This window comes from Balaenoptera physalus (genome assembly GCF_965194825.1).
Source record: "Balaenoptera physalus genome assembly, chromosome: 4".
NCBI classification, from domain to species: domain Eukaryota; kingdom Metazoa; phylum Chordata; class Mammalia; order Artiodactyla; family Balaenopteridae; genus Balaenoptera; species Balaenoptera physalus.
In genome coordinates this window covers 142,461,228-142,483,883 of record NC_138891.1, presented here as the reverse complement: position 1 = coordinate 142,483,883, position 22,656 = coordinate 142,461,228, and the positions used below count along the sequence as shown (strand labels likewise).

General features: G+C 39.9%; 1 protein-coding gene across 3 annotated transcripts in view; it reads right to left on the bottom strand.

Moving 5' to 3' along the window:
• BACE2 (beta-secretase 2) overlaps positions 1 to 22,656 on the bottom strand; it is a 114,768-nt gene that overhangs the window by 12,570 nt on the left and 79,542 nt on the right. For 2 of the 3 annotated variants that reach the window (XM_082458821.1, XM_082458820.1), the window contains one exon: positions 10,553 to 17,519. The exons of the other annotated variant lie outside the window; for it this stretch is intronic. In XM_082458821.1, coding sequence (XP_082314947.1) covers positions 17,266 to 17,519 — 254 coding nt within the window. In that variant the 3' untranslated portion in view covers positions 10,553 to 17,265. Of the gene's footprint in view, positions 1 to 10,552; positions 17,520 to 22,656 lie in introns of those variants that run through there. 3 annotated transcript variants of the gene reach the window in all.

Below are 22,656 nucleotides of genomic sequence, written 5' to 3'. Positions count from 1 at the left end.
AAGACATGGAAGCAGCCTAAATGTCCATCGACAGATGAATGGATAAAGAAGATGTGGTACGTATACAATGGAATATTACTCAGCCATAAAAAGAATGAAATAATGCCATTTGCGGCAACATGGATGGACCTGGAGATTATCATACTAAGTGAAGTGAGTCAGACAGAGAAAGACAAATATCATATGATATCACTTATATGTGGACTCTAAAAAAAATGATACAAATGAACTTATTTACAGAACAGAAACAGACTCAGAGACTTAGAAAACGAACTAATGGTTACCAAGGGGAAGTGGAGGGAGGGATAAACTGGGAGATTGGGATTGACGTATACACACTACTATATATAAAATAGATAACTAATAAGGACCTAGTGTATAGCACAAGGAACTCTACTCAACACTCTAATGACCTATATGAGAAAAGAATCTAAAAAAGAGTGGATATATGTATAACTGATTCACTTTGCTGTACACCTGAAACTAACACAACATTGTAAATCAACTATACTCCAATAAAACTTAATTAAAAATATAAAACAATGAAAATTAAAAAAAGAAATGAGGCAAGTAAAAATGTATGGAAATAAAGGAATACTTTAAAATCCTATAATAATGATAGCTAGAGAATGCAAGCAAAGCTGATCTAACATGTAAAATTTAAGTCCACATAAAAAGAGTGAGGGGCTAAAGCCATGGATCAGAGGAAAGAGTTAACTTTCCTCGGGCCAGGAAGTTTGACCCCAAATGGTCAGCGTGAGTCATATCCTTGAGTTACAGGGCTTTAAAGATAAAAAAAGAATCTTTTGGGCAGCTGGTAAAAAAAATTAAATCACTTAAAAGAGGAGGTGGTAGGGCGGGGATGTAAAGCTGGCCTCAGTTCCTCCCGAACATTGTTCAAAGCCAGAAGGCAGTGATGCCAGGCCACAGGCTGCTCAAGACAAGGAAGGGCCAGATGAGGCTTTTATACCTGGCCAAATAATTTTCACCAGCAAGGACTCAGGAAATATTGTTTCTCTAAGTCCTTTCTGAGGAAACAGAAGAAAACTTTAGCCCATCAAGAGGCAAGTGGTGACACTTAGCCCAGTATTTTGTAATGATAACACCCAGAGTGTGGGTTAGGGTTAGGGAGACAGAACAGAATGTAGCTTTTATGTGTCCTGGACAAGGCAGAAACAATAAAACTAACAAAACTGAGAAGTGAGCAGGAAGGAAGGCAAGAGGTGGAATAAACTCATTGATTCTCATCTACGATGGCTGAGAGCCAAAAGACATCAAATAAAGCTGCAAGTCGATCAAAAGTAGTGTACACATACATCACAGTACGAAGATGACTATTAAGACCGGCAAAATCAGGTGATGGCAGGGGTTGGGGAGCAGGAAAGAAATGCTCATCTGATCGTTGCCCACGGAGGGGAGCTAAATGTCCATCAATAGAGAAATGGATAAAGAAGATGTGGTACATATATACAATGGAAAATTACTCAGCCATAAGAAGGAATGAAATTGTGCCATTTGCAGAGACGTGGATGGATCTAGAGACTGTCATACAGGGTGAAGTAAGTCAGAAAGAGAAAAACAAATATCATGTATTAACACATATATGTGGAATCTAGAAAAATGGTACAGATGAACCTATTTGCAAAGCAGAAATGGAGACACAGACGTGGAGAACAAATGTATGGACACCAAGTGGGGGGAGGGGGGTGGGATGAATCGGGAGATTGGGACTGACATATATACACTACTATGTATAAAATAGATAACTAATGAGAACCTTCTGTATAGCACAGGGAACTCTACTCAGTGCTCTGTGGTGACCTATATGGGAAGGAAATCCAAAAAGGAGGGGATGTATGTATACATACAGCTGATTTACTTTGCCGTACAGCAGAAACCAACACAACATTGTAAAACAACTATACGCCAAAAAAAAAAAAAAAAGTAAGACTAAGGGACTCTCTCTCTGCCATCATATAAGCTATAAGTATAAAAGTAACCACCATACTAAAAGCACGCGCTTTCCTGGATAAAAGAACTACACACACACACACACAAACCCCTCAAACAAAACAAAAAAACCCAAAAAAAAACGCATAGAGGAAAAGAAAAATGATACAAATTGAACATAAAACATAATAGTAAGACAGATACAAGAAGACTGTCATGAGAATGAACATAAATGGACTTAGCTTATCTATTTTAAAGATTTCTTGAACGGATAGACAGAAAAACTCCACTTTGTGGGTGATTCGGAAAGGTTGGAAGTAAGAGTTGGGCACCTCCCAGGAGGCTTATGCAAACAATAACATAAGGTCTGGGCTCTTAATATCAGTCAAGGAGGAATTTAAGCCAAAAGGCATTCAATGATATAAAAGGGAGCGCTTTGCCTTATTTGTTAAAGGGACAATTCCTAATGAATATATAATATCATACCTATGGACAAAGTAAGACAGTAGCAACGTTTCTAGAACAGATTAGATGAGCTCTATGGAAACAGATAGAAGAGGAGACTTCAAGTCCTCCTGTATTAGTTTGCTGGGGCCGCCAGAACTAAATATCACAGGCTGGGGGGCTTAAACAACAGAAATTTATTTTCTCACAGTTTTGGAGGCCAGAAGTCCAAGATCAAGGTGGCAGCAGAGTTGGGTTCCCCTGAGGCTGCTCTCCTTGTCTTGCAGACGGCCACCCTCTTGCTGCCTCTTTACATGGTTGTCCGTCTGCACACGGGTGCCCCTGGGATCTCTTCCTCTTCTTGTAAGGATGCCAGCCATTTTGGGTCAGGGCCCTTCCAGGGGCCTCATCTTGTTATAATCACTTCCGTAAAGGCCTTATGTCCAAATACGGGTACATTCTGAGGTGCAGGGGGCTGGGACTTCAACATATGAATTTTGGTGGAGAGGGGACCACAATTCAGCCCGTAACACCTTCTCTTAAAAAGGAAAGATGTGAAAACCCACATAGCCTAGTAAAGTAGAATTGATGGATGTAGTTCAAATTGTTTGCCAGGAGGGAAAAAAAGCATCGTCTTTTCGGGCACCCATAGAACATGGAAACTGGCCTGTATTAAGCCACAAAGAAAATCTCAGTCAGTTCCAAAGGCTGGACGTGTTACAGGTAAAACTGACTGATCACAGAGCAACCAAAGAGGAAACTATTAGAAAGCAAAAAGCCAATTCCACTGGAAAATTTCAAAAAAAAAATCTCTCTGACTCCCTTTGGTGAAAGAGGAAATAAACCGAAAAATTATAGAGCTTTTAGAAAATAATGATAATAACACTATATGTCAGAATGTCTGAAATATAATTAAGTCAGCACTCAGAGGAATATTTATTGCCATAACTGCTTATATCAAGGAAACAGAATGAAAACAAATTATCAATCAAAAACTAAGAGGGAGAGATTAATAAAACTAAAAGTGGAAATAAATAAGAGCAGTAAACAGCAGAACTAATCAATGAAAACTTATTTAAAAATAAATCCTTAGAATAAACAATAAAATGGATAGGGCATGAGCTACCTGATACATATTACAAAAGAACACAAATACACAAAATAGGAAATAAGGGGAAAATAACCACAAAAACAGGAGAAATGGGGAAAAGAATCATAAGACTGTGGTGCTTTAAATAAAATTTGGAAACTTGGATTATAGTGGATAATTTTATATAATTTTATATGAAATATAATTAGAAATATAATTTATCAAAATATTTTAGTAGAGAGAGAAAATCTAAACAGAGTATTTCCATAGAAGACAGAGAAACTTGTCAAGGTGCTAGCTCCTCAAAGAACACTATGCCCAGGGAACTTCTTAAGAGAATTCTCCCAAACTCTTAAAGAGCAGATACTCCATTTCTGTACAAAAGCTCTTCCTGAGCACAGGAAAAAGGGTAAACATCAAATTTCTTTTTAAGAAGTGAATGCGGCATTGATAATAACACCTGACAAACTGCAGAAAAAGAAAACTACAGACCCACTACACTTGTGAATATGGCTAGAAAATGCTAAGTAAAATATGATCAAACAGAATATAAAAGCACGTTAAAGCAATAATACATCATGATCAAATAAAGATGATTCCAGAAGCACAAATGGTTTACTATAAGGAAATCTCATAATATAACTCACAATGTTGTTAAATCTAAGGAGATAAGACATGATATCCTCCACAGATGATGAAAAGGCACCTAACAAAATTGTAAGATTTATGATAAAGTTCTCAAGAAAATAGGAAGAGATGGTATGTGAGTCAGGGTTCTTCAGAGAACCAACAGGACACAGATTTAATTTAAGGAATTGGCTCCCATGATTGTAGAGGCTGGCAAGTCCAAAATCTACAGGGCAGGCCAGCAGGCTGGAGACCCAGGGAAAAGTTGATGTTGCAGCTCAAGTCCGAAGGCAGTCTGGAGGCAGAGTTCCCTCTTTCTCCAGGGACCTCAGTCTTTTTCTCTTAAGACCTTCAACTGATTGGATGGGGCCCAATCACATTACAGAGGGTAATGTGCTTTACTCAGCATTCACTGATTTAAATGTTAATATCACCTGAAAATAGCTTCATAGAAACACTGACACATAAAATTAACCATCAGAGATAGATACTTCCTCAACATAATAAACTGTATCTTTCTCAGCCATTAGTGTCAGTTTTTAAAATTGGGAACAAAATAAGGATGTGCTTTACTATTTAGCTCTCTGCTAAAGGTACTGGACAATGTAGTCAGACAAGAGAAAGGAAATAGAGGTGTAAAATTGGAAAGAATGATATGATACTATCACTAATTGTATACCTGCCAAACCCCAAATACTCACCTGGAAAGCTCAAACGAATTCATGAAGATAGCACGATACAAAATTAATACACAGAAACCATCAGGTTTCATATTCACAAAAAATCAAACAGTTAGAAGATTTAATGGGAGAAAAGATCTCTTTTGCAATAACAAAAAAGATTAAATGCCTAGAAATAAATTTAATAAGAAATTGGCAAGACCTATGTCAAGGAAGTTTAAAAATGTTCTGAAGGAACAAAAAAGATGTAATTAACAAATAGAAACACATTTCCTCTTCTTGGATAGGCTATCTCAAGATCAGAAAGGTGTCAACTCTCCCTAAGATAAATTATTTGTGATCCCCACCAAATCCTAATGTGTATTTTGGGGTGGGGCATCTATATAAGCTGATTCCAGTGTTGATATGAAAAAATAACTTTGAAAAAGAAGGGTAATGTGAATGAAGTAGCCATGATGACTATTAAAACTGTTAAAGGTTTAAAGTTTTAACACCTGAAACAGCAGAGTTCCAGCAAGTGATGGGACAGATCAATGGAGAAGAAATATAAATGGAAGAAGAAAGTTCAGAAACAGACCCAAATACACACAACAATTAAGTATGTGATGCCATTTTGAACCAGTGGAAATGATGAACTATTTAATAGATAGTGTTGACATAACTGGGTAAACCATCCGACAGAAAAACCATACCCCACATCTTGCACGAGCATATATTCCAAATGGATTAAAGATTAAATGTTTAAAAAAACAAGCCATAAACACACTAGAAGAAAACATGTTTATAAGTTTCTTTATAAAGTTGGAGTTCGGTAGGCTTTTCTAACAGACTCAAATCCAGAAGACTCAGTAAAAAATGTTTAGTAAATTTGAATATGTGTGTGTATACACCTTTCTCAAAGGCAAAAACAAAAACAAGAAAACCCCAAAACCAACATAAGCAAAGCCAGAGGACAGGACAAACTGGAAACAAAAACTGCAACTGATAATCATACCCCTTAAAATAATTAATCATCACATACGGTTCTTCTTATGTGATAGGCATTGAACTAAGCACTTAAAAAGATCAGCTCAGTTAAACTGTACACCTACCCTGAGAATTATTACTAACCTCATTTCACAACTGGGAAATTCAAGCAGGAAAGGTTAAGTAATTTACCGAGGTCAGAGAGCTAGTACAAAGAGACCTTCATATATGAACCCTGTAACATGTATACCAATATATAGAATTCCCTAGAAATTGACCAACAGCCCAACAGAAAAGTGGGCAAGAGATTCGACGAGTTCATAAAAAAAGAACTCCAATGGGCTCTTACGTATATGAAGACGTCTAAAGTTGCTCATAATAAAAGATATGCAAATTAGAACTTCACTAAAATATCATTTTCCACCTATTAGCTTGGCAAACGTTCGAAAGCTTAATACTCAACTTCCTGACGAGAAAACAGGGAAGAAGGTTCAGTCATCAATTACTTGTAGGAGTGTCAACTGGACCAATCCCTAGAAAGGCAATTGGACAGTGCTTTTAAGGATGACAAATGTAGGTGTCTTCTGATTCACAGTTCCCTTCCTGGAAATGAATACTACAGATGGACCTGCACATATAATGATGTTTGTATAAGGTTATTCATTGCAGCAACGTTTGTAGGAGCAAAGATGGGAAACCCAGATGTTGTCAACATGGCACTGGTTAAACAGAGAATGATGCATCTGGAACAATGTATGGAGCGATCTCCAAGGTAAACTACATGAATTTTTTCTTCCTTTTGAAAGAAAGCAGCCCAGCATATATAGTTTGCTACCTTTTTATGGAAAAAAGAGGGAAATAAGAATATATGCCAATCAGTGCCTAAAGGTAAATTGAAAGTCTACATGACAAACTCATAACAGATCACCTTGGCAGAGGGTGGGGGGAAGGGGTTGAAACTAGATAGATGAGGGGTCAGTAGTGGGAAGGAGATTTTTCACCACATGTTTTTTGATTTTTGAACTTTGCAAATGTATAACCTATTAAAAATCAAGTTAGAAAAACTGGCTTAAACAGTGTGCTATATGCCATGATAGGCATTAAAAAAACAAGAAAGGAACAGAAAATAAAAGGTGCACATATTACAAAGGAGATAAGATTACCATCATTTGCAGATGACATCATTTTCTTCTTGGAAACTCCCAGAAAATAAAAGCAGGGAAAAAAACTTGTTAGAAACAATAGTTTACTAACATTAACCTAGTTTTCTAAGTTCAATTACAGGACATAGAAAAATAGGTACTTTCAGATATATGAGCAATAACCAATTTAAAAAAGTTATAGAAAAAAAATACCCCACACGTAATGACAACAGAAAATTCAAAACCCTTGGGAATTAAATTATCAAGAAATAGGCATGGATCTACATGAAATAAACTTTACTGAGGGATGTGATAGATGACAGATAAAGATAGAACTACACCATTCTATTGAATTCGAAGGCTCTGTTTTGCACAATGTAGATTCTCCCTAAATTCATCCATAAATTTAGCATGATTCCAAAACAGATCCCCACAGGATGACTTTAGAAACATTACCCAATATTTTTAAAGGACATCTAGGAGACTAAATATATGATAATATTATGTGAGATGACTAACTGCAGGATATAACATATTAATCCTATTTTAATATTAATTAATTATATTATTCCTCCTATGTATTAAAACCACATCAACAGTAACTAAAACACTGGGCACAGGTGTGGAAGCAGATACTCACATAGAATCCGAAAGGGGGCATAAATGGCCCTAGTGAATGTAGGAATTTAGAAAATGCTCAGGTTGGCACTTACTCAATCAACAGAATCAAGTCTGTTGGCTGATCATGTAGCAAACACAGCATGAATACGTCATTTAGAAACATGGAAGTTAAGTACCAGGGCAAACAAGACTGAAGGCTACCTCTGCAAGCAGCATCTAAAGGTGGGTAGGGGTGAGGCAGGTGACCACTGTTTTTTTGTGATAAGCCTCTCTTGAGATTATCTGAATTTTTAATAATGATGTAAATGTGTTACTTTAATTAAAATAAAAGTTAATTAAAAAACCCCTAAGCCATCCCTTTCCATCCATGATCCCCACTTCTTGGGGTAACAGGTTAGTGTGAATTTCATATACACCCTAGACTCATAGTTTATACCCTCACATTCACATTAATATATTTCTCTTCAAAAATGGATGCCGTATTGGCATATTATTCAGCAAATTGCTTTTCTCGCTCTACACTATTTCCTTGTCTGCCCACATTTCTGTTTCTTTAGAATAGATCTCTAAAAGAAGTACTGATTCAGCCATGACTTGGATGTTTTAGGGCTCTCTCAAATGACTTTTCCAAGTTACACTTCTTATCAGCAAAAGAGGAGATTGCTCACCACTTAGGCAGCTATTTGTCATTGAAAACTTTGTTCATTTGATTTTTAGCTACTTAACCATTTATCCTTAAGACTGGACACTTGCAGGTTTCTTGACCATATTTGTCAGCTCTTGTTCATAGCTTCTGCATGTTTTTCTCCTGGGCTCTCATGTTCTTTTTCTTTGGTGCTTAAGGGTACCTTGGGTTTGCTTTAATGAGGTAAGACACATAGCAGCAGAAATGACTGTCATGAAGGAAGAAGTTTGTTTTACTCACAGATCCCTAGAGACAGGAGGCACAGCGTCCTGTGTGGGCCACTCGGGGAAGCACCAGGCCAAGGGAGCATGCAGAAGGGGGAGGAGGGGAGAGAGCACGAGCATTTATTGTAGTTTCCACAGGAAGCAATGGGCAAGGCAGGGTAAATAGGTTTAGGACTGCCCAGACTGAATAATTTCAGCAGGCTCTGGGGCATGGGGGCTGTCCTTAATCGTCTGGTACCTGACCCTGGGGTGATTAGGGCAGTGGATGGTGGCCCAGAGTGTGACAGTCCATAAAGGGTAAAAGAGATCTTAGGGATGCAGGCTCTGGATTGGTTGCTCTGTATTTGAAAGACACACACCCAGGTGAGTTGTTTGCTTGCAGGTGAGTTGCTTGCTCTCTCTGGGAGTTGGCCAACCCTGGGAGTTCCGTCTCTCCAGGGTCAGCAAGCACCCAGATTTCAAAGCATCAGAATATTTAGATTATTTGTATGCAATTTTTACATGTGAAGGACCTTTTCAGTTTTATTTATTTACCACGATGACACACTGGGTTGAGACCTTCCTTTCTCTGTACCCTTTGATTTCTCTGAATCTGTGATCTCTGGGCCCCCTGCCTACAATATTTTGTAGTAACAGTGTGTACCTGATGGGGAGTTCTGAGGATGAAATGTCATAATGCATCTAAGATGCCAGAATTTGCTGTTCAATAAATGTTAGCTTCTCTCCTTCTTTTTGTGACAAATATTTTCCCCAATATTTTCCTTGGTAGCATTTTTTTCTTAGCATACATCTTTTTAATTTTTAAAAATAACTTTCCTTTCAATTTCCAATTTTTAACCTTACCAAAACAGTAGCTTAATGGTTGAGATCATAGGTCTGGTAATCAGACAAGCTGGTTTTTCCAGTCTGGACTCTGCCACCACACGTGGGGACTTTTCCGCATCTCCCTAACTCGGTTTACTTCTCTGGGACACAGCCAAGTGGTCCCGCCACGGCAGGAGATGCGTATTTGGGGACTGCCTCCAAGATTTACTGCACATCTGGCCAGTATATTTGGCAGAGTCTATTTTGGAGAAAAATGGAGGAGTGGATACTCTTGATAGTTGCTGGATGTAGTTTAATTACAGACACAGTGGATAAAAGTTGTCTGTGAAGCCACACAGGATGAAAAAAATAAAGGCACAAACGTCATTCCGCAAAGTTTCACAACGGCACCACCTAGTGGCAAGCATGAAAAATCACATCTGCAATGCCACCCACAGCTGATGCATCGCAAAACTGATAAACCTGGGAATCCAGCATAGAAAAAAGTGAAAACTGAAATCAAATAATCTCCTTTATTATTAGAAATTATACCTCCTATTCTGTTTCTCCAGTAACTATTGCTTCCCCTCCTAATGGTCTGACCCTCTTTTTTTTTTTTTCCCTTGTCTGGGTATTGTCAACCAAAAAGTGTCTAGTCACTGAAAGAAGTGTACTTTTCAAGCGTTGTTCACGGCTCAGGGATGATGTCCGTCTCCATAAAGTATTTCTGCTTAGCCTGAGTTGGCGCACACCCCTCTCTAGAGACTGACCCATCGGCTGGATCCTTAGGCTTCTGGAGGGTGTGATTTAGCACGGCACCTGGGCGCGAGAGTGTAGTGCAGAGGAAGCTTTGCTTTTGGAGGTGGACAAAGCTGGGTCCACTCCCAGGACAAACCCTTTGCTTGTGTTTTCCTGGGCATGTGACTTGGAGCTGGTTTCTCATCTGTAGAATTTGGAGAATGCCATCTCCTTGCTGGGTGATTGTAGGAGTGGGTCCGGAGCATTCCCAATCCCGCCGTTTTCAGTCCCCGTTTGACAGCCTTGTTAAATTCTGAAGACTGTTTAGATGTGCTTATTGGGGGGGCTTTTCTATAGGCGGTTTCTCTCCACTCCTCCCCGGGACGGTTCTCTTCTCCCATTTCCAGCCTATTGTATACCTTAACGGTTGGACTTGGCCCCTGCCTTCATTCGGTTTTCTCTTGGATACTTTCCAGGAACCCACATTAAAGTAGGGGAGGTAGGCAGAGCGTGACACGTCACCGACAGCAATTTCAGAAGTGTGACTTGACCCAAGTATTAAAAAAAATCCCAAACCCAACAAGTTGGAAGTATTATTTATTCAAACAAACCAAACTCTTTTATTTCCTTTTCAATGGTACATATCTCAAATTGGAACAGACAGGTAGAAAAATAAGATTATTGTAGAAAATTCCACTTTTGAGGTGCATAACAATTTGGATACTGGTCAGTAGTTAAGATAGCATCTTCTCAGACAGCATGAATACCTCTGTAGTCCAGCTCCTGGTCCTATCACGACTTTGATTTAAATCAACACGATATACTAAAAATAGAGGAAAATTTCAAAAGGGAAATATAAAATAACCTGAAGCATTTTCAGAAATATGGGTTACACTTAAGCATTGTGTATTAAAGGATGTAAATGTGAGATACACACATAAATACATTTTCTAAAGCACTGCTTTCAGGACTTTCTTTTAGAATACAAGGCTTGCAGCTCTTCAGCCAAAAGAGAAACACTGCTGGTGCAGAAAAGTCACCCTTTTTGAGAAAAAAATGAGTGGCTGCTTTAAGTGACTGAACATAGGGATTTTACATTTTAAGTATATTTAATGGTGCAAATTAACAGATATAGTAGGAAATACATCATTCTAGATTTACAAAAATTCATCTTATATTAGCACATGGTAAATCTCATTCATTCTTTTTCCCTCTCATTATGCTAATTCCAAGCCTAAACAGCATTTCCAGCTTCACTGATAAGAATGTATAACATTACATCCACAATTAGGAAATGAGAAAAAACAATTCCAAGTTGTTAATACTAGCAGCAAAGAACACAAAACTGTAAAAGAAACTGGGGTTACGGAAGTTTATTTTTCGTGATTTTCATTATAAGTGAATAAATCCTTAATTAGCTTTGCTTATTTTTTTATCTCACAGAGATGATTTTTGAAGGTTTTCTTAGCTTTCACTCAGAAGCACTGACTACCAGGGCGTGAGGCGCAGGTGAAATTTTATTTCAACAGGTGAAATGAAGCAAGCTGAAACCTTAGTTATATTAGGAAACTTTCAACTACTCTCACATGGAGCGTTTAAAAAAGAAGAAAAAATAAGCCCTCTTGGAGACACTTGCCTTCTCACGCGATTCTGATCCATGCGTGCATCATGAATAAAAATACAGTTATTCCAACCAAAAGGAAGGAAATTGTATGGAAAAACATCAGTGTCAAATTAGGCTAGGTTTCAAAGATTTTTAAGACCTCATATCTCCTTTTAGTGATATCATTAGTATGACAGCTGTGCTTGTATTCAAAATCTATTTTATAAATCTATAATTTATAATTATATAATTTATAAATCTACATTGGCAAAAAATATTCTATTCAGACTGATATGTGTGGGGTACACCTGTGTGTTACGTGCAATTTAAACTTTACCCAGGTGATCCTCTACAAATAACTCTCCACCTGCAAAAAGAACTGCCCACTTCTCATTGCTGCTCCCAGGGTACTGGCAAGCCCTGACCAGCCGATATCTAGAGGTGAGACAGATATTTTACCATCACACCCTCTCCTGTATCCTGAGATGCTAGCTGGACACATCCAAAAATCACTACTCTGCCAGTGGTGTCCCAACAAGTACCCGAAGGCTTTATGGGACACATGGAGGCCACCGTTGAGCACCAAAGATCATGTGCTGTGGAGTCACTCTTGCTGTGGGCTGCATCTGAGTTTATCCGGAACCTTCATGTGCCTCTGGCCAGCCTTTAGGTACTGGGTGCCCTTTAAGAGCACGTGTGCTGTGAGGTCACACGGTACCATGTAGTTTAGAAACACTGACATCTGTATGCAATATCTGATTATAAGAAACCCAGAGAAAGCTGAGAGACAGGGGGGAAAACACTGTACTGATTGGTCACATCTTGTCCTTGTGACACTCCTACTTGATCCTACTAACTAGAGGTTTTGCATACACACTGCATCACCAAGAGGCCCGGCTTTGCTCTCACGACCACATCTCACAAGGCTGCTGACCTGGGGCATCAGGCTGTTTCCACCCGCCCCCCGCCCCAGGGAAGGCATTCTCACCAAGTCTCCCAGGGAGCCCGGAGCTGCACGGATTCTGATGAGGCCTGGCGTGCACTCGAGGATGCTGGTGCCCAGGCTGTCAGCGGGGACAGCAGTGCCCCAAGGGGGCCTTCTGCTGCCCTCAAGCCCTTCTTTCTGGAAGAGTCCCTGACAGCAGGTGTCCCCACAGAAGGAGTATGGTCAAGAAGCTGCAGGACTCTTTGTGAGTCAGTGGGCTGGCCAGCAGGGCTGGGTGGACACGGCCATGTCTGAGTTTTCTGGCTTTCAGTGCAACTACCAGGGTGGCTGCAGCCAGGAGGCCCCCCCAGATGCTCAGACCCCAAACTCTGCCAACCTCCCTTTGGCTCCAGACCCTTGACCCTGCCCTATGAACTTCCCAATGCACAACCTTGAACCTACAGCCTAAGGACAGGGGCCTGCTTGGGAGTTCAGGTGTCTCTAGTTTTGTTAGAACACAGGTGATGGCTGCAAAGCAAGTTTCTCTTTGACAAATTACGCATCCTGAGGGGTTCCTTTGGGAAATTCCTAAAAAATGTAGGCCGTGCCAAAAACTCAGGGAAATGAGTTTCCTGCGACATCCTGTGTTGTTCTCAGTTTGTCCAGACCTTTGCAGTCATCTGCTGACCAAGGGATACGACTTCTTACCCCACCACCCTTCCCAGGTTCTAGAATTTTCCCAGTCCCAACCATCACCTACTCTGTGCTCCTTGGATGCCCCAATCTTCACCTGGATTGGTGTAAGTGTAAGGGACCAACTTTTCTCACTGTTTCCGTGCTGACATCTGACACACGACTTCAGCTTGAATGTTCTTGAAGTTTGGGGTTTGCGGCTGTGTGAAATAAATCACATCTCCAACTGCTTCAGCAGCTTTAAGGGTAAAAGAAATCGGAGGATTCCTGGAATTGAAGCTACTTTTCCAAAAGAGCTAATTCTGCTTATTTTGTTAGCATACTTTCGATTATATTTTTATTTTTCCCTCCCCACTCTCAAAATGTATTTTTCCATCTTGCTATTTAATTGGTAAACTGCCATAAGTTCAAATCTGAAATTCTTAAAACCCACTAGAAATGTACACAATAATTTCTGTTGTGTGGAGCTTTCTTTGCACTAGAAATCTAGTATCCCTCTTGGCAAAACCCATAATTTTACATTTTATGGTGTTTAGTTGTTTTTCCTAAAAAAGAAAAAAAAAACCAAACTCACTGGCAAGTTTTCCCTCTGAACAGTTCTGTAATAAATTCTAATAAGTTTGTGCAAGAGAAAAATGCACTGGGATTCCACTCAATTATTTGGTTTCTACTAATAAGGATAAAGTCTATGAAACTCAATTATTGTTGTTTATGGAACAGGCTGTTGGGCAGTGATTTATTTCCAATGACATCAAGTGGCACTAGGGCAGAACTTGGAACTGAACCATGCCTGGCAACTCCACCGGTGGGGACTTGGTAAGAGGGATTTAACAAATTTCCATTTGAGAGGAGAACCTATTAAATAAAGAAATAATCCTTCCTCTCCTCTTAAAGGAGATGACAGAATCCCCAAATCAAAACTGCTTTGCAAAATCTACTACCCAAAGCTCTGTGAAGTTGTTAATGCTGCATTACTGTGAGTTACTTTCATAGTTTTGAACTGTAATTGACCCCCAATTTATCTCCGACCTAAACATCTGTGTTACACAGACTCAGGTTAAAAAAAAAAATCCTTACAAAAGTTTGGGAGTGGACTGCGTTCAGGGAGACCTTCCCCGTTGTCACACACAAGGAATCTGTTTCTTTAATGCCAAGTACTTGTTTTCTGGTTCATGAGAAATACAAAATTGCCCACCATGGTAGATGCCATAGCGATCAGACACCAATCATTTGTGGTTCTTTTAAATTCCGGAGGAAAAAAATAGAATCAATCCCCATCCATTACTATTTTTCATAAACAGTTTCAGTTTCTGAAGACAGGATTTCATTTCAGGCTTCTGAATAACTTATCAAGAATATAAAGCATCAGCCTATTAAACAAAAAAAAAAACAACAACATTGTTCATATAGAAGCATCCATTTCCCATCAGAGAGTTGACAAGATTTTGACAAAAACCTAATGCTAATTTTCGTCTTTCAGGAGAGGACCATCTTCCATAACCTTCCACAGTGTGCTGTGAGGTAAAAATGACACCCCCAAAGCATTGCTACCCCCTTTCCTGTTCAAAGCAAGCCTCCTTGAAGGTCTGCCAAGCTAAGTATCAATTTACATAACTGGAGGAGTTGAGTGTCAGTAACAGGGTTTTGACTCAAAGTCCAATTTTCAGCAGCAAGGTATGCCAGGAGAATGTCCTACTTTCAATTGTCTATTTCATTCTTGTTGCTAAGTTATGCTTTTGTAATTTAAGCATTTCCATTAAAATGTCACATCCAATGACATCTCAGATGAAAAGGTAGAGAAATTTGATAGGAAATACAGAGCATTATAGCAAACTTCATTCAAATACCCAAGCTTGAAATCTAACTTGCTGTTATCAAGTGTTCTGGGAACAGTGCCTGCGAGTCTGCAGCTAGAGAAACGGTACCCAGCTTGGAAACAGAACACGGGAAAATGAAACAGAAGACGCCTGAGTGAAGAAATAAGTAGCAAAACTAACCGGGTCATACTTGCAATTCCCTCCTTTTATTTCAGGGGTTTGGATTTTTCACACCAAGGGGAAGGCACTGTCTAGGGTTGTTGCCTTCACATCTAGGTAAAGTGGCCCACAGAATAGGAACCCATGAAAAAGCCAAGAGGGCAAAAAGAGAATTGGAATTTCAGAGATTTCTATCTCTGAAATGTATTTTGAAACTATTACCTCTCAACTAGCTGAGAGTGGAAATGATAATGAGATTCTGATAACAGAACCTCCTATCATCCCATTTCAAGAGGGCATCGTTCCCACCACGGCCATGCCTGAATGAATCTTGAAGAACACAGAAGGTCCATCTTCTAAGACGCAACTCAAACCTTCTTCACAAGAATCCCACAGATTCTTGTGGCTTCTGGAGAGTCTGTGAGGACACCAAGACATGTATAAGTGGCTCCACATCTCTTTGGCATGGTCACCTATTTCTCAATATGGAGGTGACCTGGGGAGACAGTGTGCAAGGCAGGTGGCTGAAACATCCATAGGAAGCCTATTTTGAACACACATAACACTCCAGCCAGAGGAGATACTTCAGTTAGCCCTTCCCGTGGGGTTGTAGTATATATCCAACCCATCCCAATAGCAATGCAAAGGGAACCCTGAACTTGGCACACAGTGACAGAAGGGATGTTGGCTTTAAACCCTTCTTCTAATGACATCACGTTAAAGTCGTCTGCTTTTCTTTTGCCAAAGCCCTCAAATAAATGACAGCAAGTGTGGATTTCCCCAAATAAGGATACCACTGCACACCCAACTCATCACCAAAGACTGAACACGCCAAAGGGAAGACGCATGTAGGTCAACTGTTAACGGACTTGGTTAAGCTGTTTCAGATGGGTGTGCTCGAGCCTCGGGAGTCCTGCAAAGAGAAGCACGTGGTTCCAAAGCACAGGAAAAAGTAGACATTCCCTAGCATCTTTTGCATGTCTTGTGCCTTCCTTCCTCGGAGAGCTGGTCAGGAGTATGGGTATTTAGGCATTTCTCTTATTTCCCAAAAGAATAATCAGCAACCTACCTTCAGAGGAGAACTGGAAAAAGAAACAACTAAGCTAGTGAAAGAGAACTTGTTTTTCTTCTTAATACAGTGTTTGTTCATTTTAAGTAAGAGTAAGCTTATGTGATGGTAACCAGCTTGGTGACAGAACGTCTCCAGGTTGACGTGTGGTTCAGCACCTGTTACGTCTCGCCTGCTGGAAAGAGGATTCTTTAGGTGAGGGCAGCGGCTGGAACCAGGCTGCCTACACCCCCATCAGGCACAGGACCCTGGGAAAAAGTCTCAACAGAGGTAGTTTTTACTTTTATACCCAAAATACTATGGAAGTATTGAGTACAAAGAGTAGGTTTCCTTCCCACTCGAAGGCCTTCCATCTTCAGAGGAGGCTGGTGAAGACTTGAGTGAGCATCTCTCTCTAGTAGAGTCCAGCTCCCGTTCAGAGCACAGAGAGACCCAGAAAAGGGGCCTGCTGCTCTTTTTCCAACTCAGAAGGGGGCAGGATGGTCATACCATCAGGCCCCAGACTTCTTCTGCTGTCATACCGTGAGCCTTCTTGTACCACGTTGACGCAGGCTGAGCCTGGTACAAAATACCCTTAAATGTGATGAATACAAAAAGCTTCCCATTAGCTAAGAAGAATTATAAACTATATGCACTTATTTCTCCAGAGATAGGAGGGAGGAGAGAACAAGCCAGACAAGCAAGGCTCTTGGTTTTCTTTTCTTTTTTTTTTTTTTGGAGGGGGGTGGGGGGGGTGGCACACCTAGATAGTTTGGCATAACCAGCTAATAAAGCCTGAAGCCCAATTCACTCTGTTTTGATTATGAATGAGGTGTCTTTTATTATCATTTTCCTTGGAAGTAGGAGAGTAGGAGGAAGCTTTAAAATCAAGAATCAAAATACAGTGAATCTGGAAGGCATCTGGGAGCAGAACAGAGACTTAAGACTAATGGACACAGGAAGAAACCTTGCCTTATAACCCCTGCCTGCTGCCCCTTGAATTGTCATAATCCTTGAGTTCAAGGTTGCTAGAGTTTAGGCTTTTCTCTTCATTTCCAGCGATGCCGGACGAGAGAGGACTCATCATTGACGACCTCGGGATCTGGGGGTAGATGCCGGCACCGGAACGGAAGTAGCAGCAGGATAATTAAGATAAGAAGGATGATTCCACACACGCTCATGAGAGTATAGGACACGATCCACAAAATGGGCTCATTCAAAGGCAGGGCAGGGACGCAGTTGCTGGCTATGTCCTCTGTTGAGAAAGGCCCAGAAATTTCAGACACTGGAGCACCTGCGATTTCTGAGGAGACAGAAGGGGGAAAATCCACAGCTATGAAATGAGCAGTCCATCTCTATCGCATGACAAAAGAGATAACCCTGTGCTTTATCAGCCCAAGTCAAGTCACATCAGCACTCAGGTTCCAAGGGCCCAGGCATCTGAGCACGCACCGAGGGAGGTCTCGGTGGCCGTGTCCCTTCAGAGGGTCCGGTCCCCTTCGCACTGGAATGACAGCATGTTTCAAGGTCTGCAGGTGTTGGACCCACATGGTGGGGAGTAATGTGCAGAAGGGCCCATGCGGAAGCATCAGGTGATTCGTGGAGGCTGGCAAGGCTGGAGCGCTATGCAGGTGAGAGTGTGTCAGTCAGAGCCTGTTAGGAGCTGTGTGATCGTGCTTCCTCAGTGGAGATGAGCAAGGAAGAGTAGGGCAAGTAGGAAGAGAAGTACCATCTAGAACAGAAAACTCAGCCGCACCCGCCAGAATCACAGGGATTTCCCCTGTGGAGTCAACCTGAGTGCATGCTCCGTGGTGGATTCCCCAGTAGGTAACATGCTCACATCAGCCTGACCCACATTCCTAATGGGTTCCAAGACCAGCTGGGTAAGCCTGGCCCAGGAGACCCTTCCCAATTGCACTCCTGTCCTATGTCACATCTCCAGTGTACACAGGACCCAGAATCAAGAGTGGTTAGTGAGTGCAACAGCAGATTCAGGACATAACTGGTAACCAAGAGAAAACACGGCTACAATTCATCCCGTGACTTTTGCAAACCGCCTCTTGAAAAATGTTCTTCCTGGAGAAGGAAGTTGACGTGATTTCGTGAAGCAGGTTGGGGATTGCCAGTATTTCATTTGTCTACACTAGCCTGATCTGCTCCTTTCAGAAGTATAGAATTTGCTTGGCATCTCAAGTTTTACCTGGAAAAAGAAAAAGGCCTCATGACCCATTTATCTGTATTTAACTGCAGAAATGAATATTTAGGTGCCAGAAAATAACACTGCTAAGCATTAATTTTCCTGTAAGTAAAGCCTCAAGATCCTAAGACCTGCCAAGTAAGATCTTTTTTTTACTGAGGAAAGAGAAAGTCAAAATAACAATGGAATAATAGTTAAAAGTATGGTTTAAAATGTGGGAAAAGACAAACTCAAATAGTTTGCAAAGAGGTTACATTTTCTTGTTACAAATGTGGATTCTGTAAATGTGGCTCCGTGGCTTTTTCTAAGTGTGCTGGGAGAGAAAAGCAAGGGACAGAGCCTGCAATACCTACGAACAGAGGGATGCTGGCCTTCAGTTAATCTAGACACCCAAGTGCCTGTAGCATCTTCAGCTACCGGCAGCCTGCCAGGTCCTTTTGAAAATCAAGTTTTGTTGGAACACAGCCACTTTCATTCATTTATGTATTGTCTATGGTTATTTTTGTGCTAAAACAGCAGAGTGGGACAGTTGTGACAGAGACCATCTGGCTCAAAAACCTAAAATATTTACTATCTGGCTCTTCGTGGAAAAAGTTTGCCAATACCTGGCCTATAGCATTTAACAAACATTTTAAATAACAAAAAATAACTCCACTCTTCTTATTACAAAGGCGATACATACGTACAGTAGAAAATTTGAAACTATAACAAGGAAATACAAACTCATAAATTCACCACCCAGAAACGTCAATATTCATAGTTTAGAGTATAATCATAGGCATCAATTTTTTAAACAAAGATGGGATCATGTAACACATGCTGTCTCATACACTGTATGTTCACATTACGTGATAAAAATCTTTTGATATCACTTCATTTTCCACAATGCTATTTTTATGACTACACAAAAAACCGAACTATAGATGTATCGAATTTGCTTATCAATCCCTATTTGTGACTATTTAAGTGGTTTTCAATATTTCCACCATTATAAACACTGACATATGAAACATATTGTACCTAAATCTTTGCCCATATTCTTATTATGTTTCAGAATGAATAAATAAAGTAAAATATGGTTCAAGGTATGCTCACTTTTAGGCATCTGGATATATGCTGACAACATGCCCACAAGAAACGTTGAGCCACTGTGCACACATGCCCACCAGCATAGGATGGGGGTGCCACTTCCCACTCTCACACCAGCATCTATAAGGAAGCATCTATAAGGAAGAATGATGGTCCTCAATCCAAGATCATAATGTTTACAAGTCTCTGATTACTAGTTGGGGGACTATTTGAAAAATACACTCACTGGCCATTTCTATTTCTATTATAATTTCTATCTTTTTCTCGTGGATTTGTAAGAGTGGTTTATATGGTAAAAAAACTTTTTTTTGGCTGCAAATGTCTTTCCACAGTAGGTCATTTGTCTTTTCAAAGATTTATTTACTTTGTAAATAGAGAAGCTTTAACAAATGCAATTGTGAGAGGGAAACATGCTTAGTGCAAAGACAATATCTTAATAGAGCAAAGCACAAAGAAATGAAAAGTCACTTGAAACCACTTCTGCTTCTAGACAAGATGGAAGAGGAACCAGATTTACCCTGAAACAACTAAAATAGACACACAAAAAAACATGAAAAAAAGACTGAAGATATTAAAACTTGAACAAGGAGAGACAGTAAATCCTGAGAGATGGGAAACAGATGGTGTGAGCCACACAGGTGCCCTTCTTACTGCCTTGAGAGAGTTCCTGGGTTGTGGCACAGAGAAGGGTGACACTGGCGGAGTATGGTGGTCTCCCCAAGTTGGGGAGACAGAGGCAGAAATCCAGAGAAGCAAAGGCCGTTAGAGTTTGCAGGGAGAGGGATGCAGAGGAGACAGCTACACAAGAGAAATGCCGCACATCTCCAGAGGACCTCCCCTGAGCCTCCAGCTGAGTGCTGACCTTAAAATGAATGAAGGCCAGTGAAAGAACCACTTGGAAGGATTAAAAGAAACAGTGCTTGGAGTTCACACAGGGCTGAGAATAATGCCTATTGCCAATTATTTCCTGTTCACTCTTGTTTCCCACAGTGAAAAAAACAAACAAAAACAAACAAAAACCCAGAAAAACTCACTCAATTCACAGGGTACTTAGAGCACTAAGGGTCTTTCCTCTGTAATAGGAAAGATTAATCATAGACTAAACACTGCTCTGATCCCTCTGATAAAGCTTAAAAGCAAGACAAAAAAGGATCAAGCTCTTTCTAAGGAACTTAGCTGTGACCCAGAACAAATCTCAAGAGTATTTTAGAGAATACAAACATATTCAGTGCCCAACAAGGTAACATTCACAATGTCTGGCATCCAATACAAAATTGCCAAGATGCAAGGAAAGAGGAAAACACAATACGTAGCAGGGGAAAACTAATCAACTAAAACTTAGCAAGGAATGACACAGGTGATAGAATTATTAGACAGGGTATTAAGACAGTTATTATAACTCTTTTCCACTCAGGAAGCTAGAGGAAGTATTAGCCATGTTAAACAGAGACATACAAACTATATAAAAAAAAAAGACCTACATCAAGCTTCTAGAGATTAAAAACTGCATTACGTGAGATGAAAGATACACTGAATGGTGTTAATAGCAGATAATACACTGCAGAAAAAAGACAAGTGAACTTGAAAACATACCAATAGGAACTATCGAAATGAAACAAAGAAAGAGCAAAATACTGAAAAAAATAGAAAATCAGTAAACCATGGGACCACCTAAATGAGAGGAGAGGATGGGAGACAGAAAAAATATTTGAAGAAATAGTAACCAAAAACTTTCCAAATTTGATAGAAAGTATAAACCCGCAGATCCAGGAGGCTCAAAGAACCCCAAGTATAAGAAACATGAATACACCAGTGAATTGCTGAAAACCGGTGATAAAGAGAAAAATCTTTAAAGCAGAGAGAAAAAAGAAATATTATGTACAAAGGAACAAAGAAAAGGATTACAGAAGATTTCATGTCAGAAATAATACAAGCTACAAGATAGTGGGGCAACATCTTTAGAATACCAGGGGGAGAAACCCTGCCAGCCTAGAATTCTACACAAAGCAAAAATATTTTTCAAAAGTGAAGATAAAAAAGATGTTTTCAGACATACACGAGCGGAAAGAATTTATCATAGGCAGACACACACATGCGCGTGCACAAACACACACACACATATGCATAATGAAGGATTATTCAGTCTTAAAAAATAAGGAGATCTTGCCATTTGTGTAACATGGATGAGCCTGGAGGACATTATGCTAAATGGAATTAGCCAGACACAAAATGACAAATACTGCATGATCCACTTACATGTGAAATCTAAAAAAGTCAAACTCATAGATTCAGAGAGTAGAATGGTGGTTGCTAGGGGCTGGGGGGTGGGCATATGGGGAGGTGTTAAGGCACACAAAGTTGCAGTTATGCAAGATGAATAAGTCTGGGATCTAATGTACAGCATGGTGATTATAGTTAACAATACTGTATACTTGAAATTTGCTAAGAGGGTGTATCTTAAGTGTTCTTACCACTACCAAAAAAAAAAAAAAAAAAGGAAGAAAGAAAGAAACTACTACGTGAGGCAATGAACATGTTAATTAGCTTGGGTGTGGTAATCATTTCACAATGTACACATATATCAAAACATCAAGTTTTATACCTTAAATATGTATAACTTTTATTTGTCAATTATATCTCAATAAAGCTGAAAAAAAGAAAGAAATCATCACCATAGAGCTGCACTATAAAATAAACTAAAGGAAACCCTTCCAGCAGAAGAAAAATGGTATCAGGTGGAAACACTGGACCTACACACAGAAAAGAACACTATAAATTGTAACTATGTAGGCAATTGTAAAATCTTCATTTCTAACTTTAAATATTTAAAAAGATAACTGACTGATTAAAGCAAAAATAATAACAATATATTGGGTGGTTTGTAACACACATCTAAGTAATATGTATGACAATAACTGCACAAATGACAGAGGGGAGAAAGGGAAGTACACTGTGTAGGTTCTTTTACTACAGGAGGTGGTAGATGGGATAAGGTAAATGTGGATACTACAAACCCTAGAGCCATTAAAATAATGTAGCAAAGAGTCATAGCTAACAAACAAGGGGAAAAAAAAAAACGCTCATTTCAAAAGAAGGCAGAGGGGCTTCCCTGGCGGCGCAGTGGTTAAGAATCCACCTGCCAATGCAGGGGACA